The sequence below is a fragment of the Nematostella vectensis genome, chromosome 9 (genome assembly GCF_932526225.1).
Source record: "Nematostella vectensis chromosome 9, jaNemVect1.1, whole genome shotgun sequence".
NCBI classification, from domain to species: domain Eukaryota; kingdom Metazoa; phylum Cnidaria; class Anthozoa; order Actiniaria; family Edwardsiidae; genus Nematostella; species Nematostella vectensis.
The window spans coordinates 9,911,541-9,922,095 of record NC_064042.1 but is presented as its reverse complement, the minus strand read 5'-3'; the positions used below and the strand labels follow the sequence as shown (position 1 = coordinate 9,922,095).

Here is a 10,555-nt window from a genome sequence, read left to right as displayed (position 1 = left end):
GGAGATAATATTAAACACAACACAGGGACTTGAGTTAGTACTATTTATCATAGAAAAAAAAAGAACAGTACTAATCGTAGTTTGGTCAACGAACACACAAATAATATTCTCCTACCCCCTTACCAGACTGATTTCTCTTTTTCAGACAAAATGTTGCACTGACGTTTTTCAACCCCAAGAATAATCAATATTTTAAAACACGAACAATATCTTCGAAATGAGGAATTTGGAATTGTAATTTAATCATTGGCATGTATGTCATATGTTTCGTCTATAATAATATCGCCTGCATGTTAATCTATAATCCTGTGCTTGTTTGTATGGTTGAGTGTAAACAAACTTTTATCTCCTCTTCCGTGCCTCGTAGTACAAAAAGCTTCCACAAAACAAACAGCTATTGTACTTAAATAAAGATAAAAACAAAAACAGCTCGACGATCGAAGAAGACATCGGTTGTGGCGGTGGATTTAGTGGGTACATGAAAAATATATAATTCAAAATCTAATATATAAAACCTGATAAAAACGTGCACAATGCAATGAAAAAATATTAAACTTTGAAACAAATTATGATTGATGACTGTGTCAATGTTTCTGCTTAGGAATAATGGCGTTCGTTTGGAGTCTCTTTTATCTGTATCCGCCATAAACACAAGTCCAAAAGGTGCATGACCCGCGCAAAGTCTCGCACCCCTAGCCCCTTGCTTGTCCTTCTCTCTCTATCTGCTTCCTCATTCCCTTTCCTGAAAACAAAGCAAAAGCGTGCGCAACACAGAAGTTGGATGGGGTTAAAAGCGCACGCAACAACACAAATGCAAGATATGTTAACACGCGGGCAATACAAATAAGATATGTAAACGCGTGCGCAACACAAATGTAAGATGGGAAAACCCGTGCGCAACACAAATGCAAGATATGTAAAACAAGCGCAACACAAAGGCAGGAAAAGTAAACGCGTGCGCGACACAAATGTAAGATTAGTAAACACGTGCGCGACACAAATGCAAAATGAGTACAAGCGTGCGCAACACAAATGCAAGATATGTAAAAACATGCGCGACACAAAAGTAAAAGCGAGTTCGACAAAAATATACAACAACACAACTCAACGCATATGGGGTGTAAGAGAATCGTTATAGAGTATTTTTTATTGTCCGTTCGTTTCGATTTACCTGTGGCACACGGGACGCCTGTGGCGCGCGCATGCGCATGACCGGTAGGAGTTTTCTTTCGAGCACGTTTTCGGAACGTTTGTTCGAGAGATTTGTATACAGTAGTTATCCTCGGATTTCGTAAAAAAAATGTTGTGTTGACAACATGGGAATAAACCGGATGGGAAAAAACTAAACGACTTCCTAGACGTTCGATATTCGAAGCTTATCAGTATGCTTATCCTGTATCATCCATCCGGTTACTTGTCCAGGGGCGGCTGAGTGGCCCCATAAGGGGGGTAGGGGGGGGGCGAAAGTTGTGGGGAAGGGGTGGGTAGTGGTTCCGGGGAGGGGTGGGTGGTGGTTTTAGGGGGAAGGGGTGGGTGGTGATTCCAAATCCTATTTATAAGAACGCTGGGATTTTAAACTGTTCAACAAATTTGTTGTCGGTTGCATATATACCACTTGAAACCCGTTTGTTTAAAAAGACGTTTATATATAGAAATATCCGCTCAGAATAGTCCGCCGCCCCTGCTTGTACAATCGCATTCGAATGCGATTGTACAAGCAGGCTGCCCTACGCTCGCACTTGACACGGCCCAGTTGCATTGAGCTTTGCCTGGATGTGTTCATACATGGTGAATACACTCTCATTTTCCAGATTTCGTACTGACATAATGCACTTTCATTTGACTGCTTCACGCTTGTGAACGCGGATTTGCACATCACCTGGTTTATATCCCGTTTTAAGGTTTTTGAAAAATCCCAGAAGGCTTGGCATTCATCAGTTTAGCGAGGAGGTCGGTTTTTTCAATGCGCTCAAAAAAATATTATACATACTTTGAAAAAAGCCCAGAGGACTTGGTATTTAGAGAGGGGTCGGTTTTTTCAATTTGCGGCCGAAAATTCCGGATAACCCCTCACCCCACCCTTCACACATACATACAACAGACATACACACGCACGTACAGAAAACAGAAGGGATATTTTTTCTAGTACTGTAGTAATCCATGATTTTTGTATAATTGATAACGGCCTCTGAATCTGCATCAAGTGTGACGCGCGCGCAATAAAGCGAATCAAAAGCTAGTTATGACAGCAATGCTTTAGGGAATCCCTTTATCTTTGGCTGAGATACGGTCCACAACGAGTTAATCTCTAATTGTTTAACTAAACAAAATATTATTTTTTCATTTCTTTAGTGGATAATTGACAAGGTATAGTGAAGTACACTTCACACATCTGAGGCAAACAAGGATGACCTCAAGGAGACGTATTTGCTTGGATTTATGAATTGTATTGAATACTGTGAAAGCCTTGGAGTATATCATCAGATTCTATCCCAAGATGGCTGCTGAGAAAAATCATCATCATCATGTATTTTCGATGCCTCGTTTAAAGTTGTTGGCTGTAGCACGTCATAAATCTGCAGGATCGACTGAGGATTTGAGAGAGATATCACCCAAATCGCCAAAATCGCCCAAATACACGGTAAGAAATCAGGGAATGAAAACTTTTACAAATCTATTTATTCTATTTTGTGGTTTCAAAAGAATAGAGGTCAAAGGAGGCGTGTTATTCATGGTGTTATAAATCTGAAACTGCAGGAATTCATTACTCTGTTAATTGAGTATATCGTTTATGGTTGGCATATATGGTATAATAACACTATTTTACGCGTCTGATTTTTATTACTCAAGCGAGTTTTGGAAGATTTTCGAGCATTGTGTCGCTTACCAGGCCCTAAATACATATCCTAAACCCGTAAACGGTTCGTGTTACACACTCGTTTCCGCCGCAATTTACGGGCTGTTTTTATTCAAAGCACTTACTACTACTAGCGGTACACGCTTTATTCAGGCTCCCTGTGTGCTATTGTTATCGTGTGTTGTGTGCGAGAAATCTCTGTATACTAAGGGCGCGTTTATTCCTATCATTCTAGAATAGGAATGGTTGGTAGAGAATGCTCAGAATGGCATTCGAGTCATTCTGCTACAGGTAGCAGAATAGGTAGAAGCCTTCATTCCATTCCGGAATGGGGACGCGGGATAATGAACGCGGGATAACGAACGCGCGCTTTTTCTATTCTAATCTTTCTCATTCCGGATGCACGCGTTAAAAATGCGCCCTTAGCGTTGTGTGTTTCAGTAAATGAACCAGCCCCCTCCCCCACATACGAGAGGATTTGGCATTCTTGGGGATGTGAGCTTAAGTGAGTTTTTTTCCATTTTTCCCATACAAACGCTATGGTATGTATCTTTTCCGGAACCACGCATTGCTCGACATCGACTTTCATTTTAGTGAGATACAAACGTTATCTGGTAGATATGGTTTATCGCATTGTTGCTATAATCTCTATATTGTAGATGGTTGGTATGGAGGAGGCTTATACGATTATAAGGCTTATGTGCACAATACGGATCTGTTCCGCCAAATATCTGTTCCGCAGTTCGTTTTTTTTTTTCTGGCTGGGAAGATGTCAGACCCCTCGGTTGCTGGGAAAAATCGTCCCGAATGGTTCTGCTGGCAAATTTGTGGAGTAGAACTGGTTGTGCTGGGAATATTTTAAGGGGGCGCTGGAGCGCATGCTTGGAGGAAAAAATCGTCCCGGTCGGTTATACGGGCAGTTATCATGTGCTAAAATGCCTAACCACTGGCAACTTCGGGGGATTTTTTAAAGGGTAGCAATTTTTGGCGTGCAGGTATTTTTAGGAATATTAGTCTAATTTCCCGACGAGCATCCCTATCACTTTTACCCTGAAGAACCCCCCCCCTCCCCTTTATCCATCCCGGGCTCTAATTATATCGCTTTTATTATTTGCAGGCACGAGCGTACCCCCCCCCCCCCCTCCCCCATCCCCGACTCCCTCAACTCTCAACAAAATGGTTGAAATCGTTGTCTCTCTTGTATAATAGTTTATGTACCCGCGGCATTTTCCTCTTCCACAGCTGCAATCATACATTTGCTCCAAAGTGCTCTCTCAGGGTCTCTTAGTGCAGAAACACTGCACAAGCCAAAACATCACGAAGCGACCCCACAGCCAGGTTTTTGTATTTCAGTGTCGCACCGGGATTAAATTTTGAGGTGTTTCAGAGGCAGGCGACCGGTAGCGGTTTTCGCTAAGTGCCTGTCTTGACCATACTTTGCCAGATTGCCGCCTGTTCGTGTGTTTAGCTCCCCATATGACGTCATCTATTAACCGCTGACACACAGGGCAAAGCGAAAGCGTCACACAACGCTCATGTAACGCGCCATAGTACGCGCAGTTATTAGCCAGTTTCGCTGGATGTCAATCGACGATGCCCTTCATACTGTAATGATCAGACCCTCATCAGGCGCGCTTCGGTACACGGGGCTTGTCTCACAGGGATCTTTCCGTGAGGGGTACTTTTACTAAGCTGGAGGATCAGCACCAAAGCCGCCAGACATTACGATTCTTCAACTCAAAACAAAGCCTACATTTTTCTAAGTCACATTCAGCGCGTGAGAGCTGAAAGGAAAGGCGATTTGCCATCGTCGGATTAGGTGGGCTTAATTTTGTTCATCGATTTCAAGGCTGTCTTATCTTTTTGAAGTAACAGGCCGGCTGGTTAGAGTTTCTCACAGATTTACGCTCTTTCTGATCCAAGTGGATTTACAAAGCAAGTAAGTGAACTTTTTGAGTTTTTAGATATATGTAGCAAAGAGAGTTGTTAAAATCTGCGGCAGTTTTAAATCACGCCGTATTTTATCAGCCATCGTTAAATAAAAATTAACAAAATGCGTTAAAAGCGTTTAGACTGTGGGTAATAAACACTAGAATTTCCTTAATATTTAATCGAAATTGAGTTAAATAAAGCCTATATCGTGCAGTGATTCTCCGTAGTCAAAAACCACACGTTAAAACAATCTATCAGGTCAAGAATTCATGTGGTTTTCAGCTTAACCCTAGGCAGAAATAGAAAGCCTTTTTGCCTTTTTTATCATCACTTTGACCCGGAATATTCAAGAGTATATGAGGAATTGCCATGACATTACTTTAGGATAAAGTCTTCAGTGTTTTTCATGCCCTTTGGCCTATTATCTTTGTAAATATCTCGAAATAGTTTACGTGTTTTGGCTAAAGCGAAATATTGCCATTCCATACTATAGAAAATAAGAATAATGGAGCGAGTGATGGGGATTAGCTCAGTATCGTTTTTTTCACCCGTTCCATCTCCCGTGTTTCCTTTCAAAAAACAGTTGTTAAGCGTCGTAAGCCCCATAATAACCTCAGGCCAAGAAAAGATTGATTTTTGACACATTTGTCTTATCAAGTGTCTCGCAAGACACGACAAGTAACTTTTTTTCTTTCTTTTTTTAAGTTTGCCGCACGCTTGTTTGCCGACAACTAGTTTATATTTCTGAGTATAATGTCAATGTAACGACTTTTAGGCTACATCAACGGATGAGCTAAATGAATTGCCTGTCATTGGATAACTTATGCTAGCAAGGCAAGTGTTTTGTAAACATTTACGACTTTTATTTAAGAGCTTTCCTGTCATGGAACGTACTTAGCACCGACCATGAAACATGCTTAGCTACAGGTAAGCAAAAGTACAATAGTAGAATATTGAGTTAAGATGACAGAAGAAATTAATTAAGTGTTTTCACGCACTTGAATATATATATATTGTGGCATATTTACCACAATCTAGATTTTCGAGGTTCTCGTCCGATTTTAAAAGTAATTTTGTTTTTCAGCTACAGTTTAAAATTGTTTTCCTCGCCATTTTTATCTAACCACTCTAATGCAAAAATGTTAAGTGGACTGAAACACAAATAAGTGTTTTATTTTTAAAATCAGGAATACAAGCTCAAACACAGTTATGAAATCGACTGTACAAAAATATCTGATACAACTGCTTTTTGGTTTCCGAATGGGTTTATTGACAGAAGGAAGAAAGAAACGAGTCTATTTTGGTGCGAAATCTCTGCTTCTTGGGGATGAAAAACCTTAGGAAAGCTATGTATAGCTCAGTTTATTTATTTATGTGTCTATTTAATTGTATTACTTATATATAGGAATCGATGGTTGACTGAGGTTAGGTTGCAGATTGGGATTCCTGTGGTAACGGATAAAAAACTTTGTATTTCGTAAAACGCTTTCAATTATCATATATATATTACAAAGGAATCCCGTTACAGAGATTTTGCGGGGATCAAATACTCCATTTTAGGATTTATAAAACTCCTACATCATTAAATTCTATTTAGTCGATTTCCATAACCAAATTTTATGCCGATTTCTGTGAAGCACGTAATAATATAGTTTACATTGTTCATAATGACATATTGTAATCAGCATTATAAACTTTACGTTTACATCACATTGTCAAATATTCTATACTTCGTCATATGATATCTATTACCGCATTCACACCAGCACTTAAAGGCCCATAAGCAGCCAGCCCAACATCAGATCGAGGCTCTATTTTAGCGCTGCGCTAAGATAAAAAGTCTACAAATTGTTTCAAACTTTTAAGAAACCTCTTTTATCGTTGTATAAATCGCATTAAAATAGTCGAAATGCGGCTCAACGTTTTAAATAGTTATTACTTTATCGTTTTACAACAATACCTGGCAAATAATTCTAAGATTTATCTATATGCTGGTATTTATGCGATGTCATATGAAAGCGGTTTTACCACCTCTGAATATAATTTAACACAAGATAAGAACAATCTTCGCTTTTTTGCGTTCTTGTCCTATAGGGAATCTTGCACGCATTGCGTGATAACAGTTCACAACGACTACAAAGGAATTTGGGTTCAGTTTTCCTGGAAGTCAAAGTTTTTTAGACTCTGAGCCACTCATTCTCAGGGGAATATAAAATAGCAGGTTCGATTCAAAGTTGAGCCTCGATGCAACCCTGAAAATGCAAGAGGAACAAACAATATGTATGAAGTTTTGCCGTGAGTTGAATTTGCAAATCATAGCAGCGAAATATATACTTCCTATGTGTTCGGCATAAATTCTCCTCGACTTCTCGCTTCATTCTTATTAACCTAGAGTTTTAATTACAGGTTATAGTACTTATCAGTGATAAAACAAAGTATAGTTTCGAGTTTGGGTTATCGCGTGAAATAAACCAACATCTTTTTCGATGACATCAATCTTTATTTGTCAATGATCCTTATCCTGAAGCATGCATTGCTTGGTCGTTTCTTCGTTACGTTATCTTCTTGTCTTCCTAAATACTGTGGCTTTCTTCACCGGCAAAAACGCACGCACCTCGAGTGTCGGTAGTGAATAATTATGCATATTATAGTCCTCCAATCAAATCGCTCGCAAGACAATGGCGCTATGTCAAAACAACAACAATCGCTTTGGTTGCCAATGGGGCTTTAAACCAGTTTAAAGGTTGTTTAATTAAACTGGTTTAAATCTCAATCTCCCGATAGTGGACAAAAGACAAGAACAAAACTGAATAGACTGTGCTGTACATGTTACTAAGTGATCATTTAGCTAGTAAGAATTCAACACAATGTGAAACTTGGCAAGTTATCAGGCAAAGAAAAACCTTAACTAAACATGGTTTTGGTGTGGATGCAGCATATGACTGTGTCCGTTATTCCCTCAACAATTCCGGTTCACGCCTGATTATGTAATCGTCATGACTGTTGTGGAGCCACACATTTTCTATCAGCAGATTTTGGGGGAGGAGGCGCAGAAGCGCCGAGGGGGGGTGTGGTACTCCGGTACAACTCCGGTACTCCGGTACTCCGGTAAAAGATACCCAAGGCTCCAAATTTACACCCTAAAAGATACGACGATGATCCCCGTCCGATGGATATTGTGAGTACCTTCCCCCTCCCCTGGGCAGAAGCGCTCGTTCGCCACTTACGTGAGGGCGAATACTAGTAAAGGTGATGATCGAGTCTAATTACCTAGTTATTGAGTCACGTTTTTACTTTTTTCGGCTGTATAGGCGAAGGGGCATTAGCAAAAAAAAAATATGCTGAATTTATTTATTACCCGAGTAAGAGCACACAGTGCGGCATAAAGTAAACTTAAGGGCTACACATGGCTGTGACGACGCCTCTTCCATTTTTTTTTACTTTCACAAATTTCCCGTTATCCGAAAAAAGGTGGTCTTTATGATGTTTAATGTTAATTTTTATCTTATAATCGAGGATATTGCACAAGGGTGACGTAGATGTAGACATTACATGCCTCCAGCGAAATCTTATACGTATTGTCTGGGGACGTTTTGCGTAAAAACAGAATCAGAACCTGCTCTGATTAAAAGTATATTCATTTTTGTTGATTACATTTCAAAACCAAAAAAAATGCAATTTTAAATTCATCAGCACCTTCTACATTCACTTCAAGAGATTGATATAAAAACCCCTTAGACCAAACATGGTTGAAAATTGACGAAAAGGTACCAAAAATACACACTTCCGTCTAATAAACAACTTCCGCCTTATGTTGCAATCGTTCCGGATGATCGTCAGTTCTGGTTTATAAGTCTTTAACCAATGATTACGGAGCAAGTATTATTTTAAATGCTTTAAAAAGACAAGCAAGGTATCCGGAAAGTCAGTACAATTCAGAAACCTAGAAGGGAAAAATCTCTGTTGATACAGTATGCATTCGATAGCGGCTGTTGCTTTTAGTTTAATGACAGTCATTTCGTCGCTAACAGCTGCACCACTTTTAACAACTCATAACGGGAGAACTAGATCGAGAAGACAGAATGGACACTGCCCACCAGGGCTATGGTTGTGTAAGGCGAACACTAGACTAAGAAGACAGAATGGACACTGCCCACCAGGGCTATGGCTGTGCAAGGCGAACACTAGACTAAGAAGACAGAATGGACACTGCCCACCAGGGCTATGGCTGTGTAAGGCGAACACTAGACTAAGAAGACAGAATGGACACTGCCCACCAGGGCTATGGCTGTGCAAGGCGAACACTAGACTAAGAAGACAGAATGGACACTGCCCACCAGGGCTATGGCTGTGTAAGGCGAACACTAGACTAAGAAGACAGGATGGACACTGCCCACCAGGGCTATGGCTGTGTAAGGCGAACACTAGACTGAGAAGACAGAATGGACACTGCCCACCAGGGCTATGGCTGTGCAAGGCGAACACTAGACTGAGAAGACAGAATGGACACTGCCCACCAGGGCTATGGCTGTGTAAGGCAAACACTAGACTGAGAAGACAGAATGGACACTGCCCACCAGGGCTATGGCTGTGCAAGGCGAACACTAGACTGAGAAGACAGAATGGACACTGCCCACCAGGGCTATGGCTGTGTAAGGCGAACACTAGACTGAGAAGACAGAATGGGCACTGCCCACCAGGGCTATGGCTGTGTAAGGCGAACTCTAGACTAAAAAGACAGAATGGACACTGCCCACCAGGGCTATGGCTGTGTAAGGCAAACACTAGACTGAGAAGACAGAATGGGCACTGCCCACCAGGGCTATGGCAGTGTAAGGCGAACACTAGACTGAGAAGACAGAATGGCCACTGCTCACCAGGGCTATGGCTGTGCAAGGCGAACACTAGACTAAGAAGACAAAATGGACACTGTCCACCTGGGCTATTGTCATGAAAATCTCAGTTGTTAGCAACTAGATTTTCACCCACCATTCAATTTCCCTTTTCGATACTTTAGACATTTAAGATACAGATAGGTAACATTGCATCTTATTTATTATACAGGTATTTAAATGTATTGTATGTCTGGAGATTAAAATATAGTAACATTTGTCTAGCCTTTGATATTGTTAGTTTGTAATAAAATATACACTTTTATTGTTATGCAAAGTGCAATTAATTCTTATCACTTTTGTAAACCGTCAATCTCGGGTTTAATATTTTATCAAAAATCTGCTATCATAGACATACCACGCGGAAATATATTTTCCGCAGGCATACCGCGCACGCATGAGACCAAAACCCTTTTATCTTCCACAGAAGAGAATGTCTTCTCCAAGATCCTCGTCTGTGGAAGAGCCGAATTCTCCACCTTCGCCCCTTTCACCCAGCCCCAAGTTCAGCAAACCACCAAGCTTTGATAAAATCACCCACAGCAAGAGCCAACCGGTAAGTGCAACTGTAACATTCGTTGTGTCAGAAGGACTTGCGGTATTAAAGGCGCGTACCTGGTCCAAGTTGTCATTGCCGCCCTAGAGTTCGTCAAGTAGTTATCAAACGCCAGCATTGTCGGGAAAACACGTTACATTGTTGGGACTGATATTCGAATAAAGTTCTATGATTAAGGCACGTAGGCTGGTTCGTAGAGCCTTTCACAATGGTGTAAAACAGCACCAGTGATTTGATTGAACAGCGCCAGCTTTGTCGAAAAAACACATAACATATTGCCGAACCCAGTAATGATTTGCCGCTTGCACAACCACCGTG

General features: G+C 40.8%; 1 protein-coding gene across 5 annotated transcripts in view; it reads left to right on the top strand.

Annotated features, from left to right (window-relative positions):
• Window positions 1-2,282: 2,282 nt before the first annotated feature.
• Window positions 2,283-10,555, top strand: part of LOC116612189 (dedicator of cytokinesis protein 11) — a 71,899-nt gene continuing 63,626 nt past the window's right edge. For 2 of the 5 annotated variants that reach the window (XM_048732550.1, XM_048732549.1), the window contains exons 1-2: window positions 2,283-2,641; window positions 10,109-10,237. In XM_048732550.1, the coding sequence (XP_048588507.1) occupies window positions 2,498-2,641; window positions 10,109-10,237 (273 nt within the window). In that variant the 5' untranslated portion in view covers window positions 2,283-2,497. Of the gene's footprint in view, window positions 2,642-4,444; window positions 4,797-10,108; window positions 10,238-10,555 lie in introns of those variants that run through there. The other 3 variants (XM_048732552.1, XM_048732551.1, XM_048732554.1) reach the window with 2 other exon arrangements.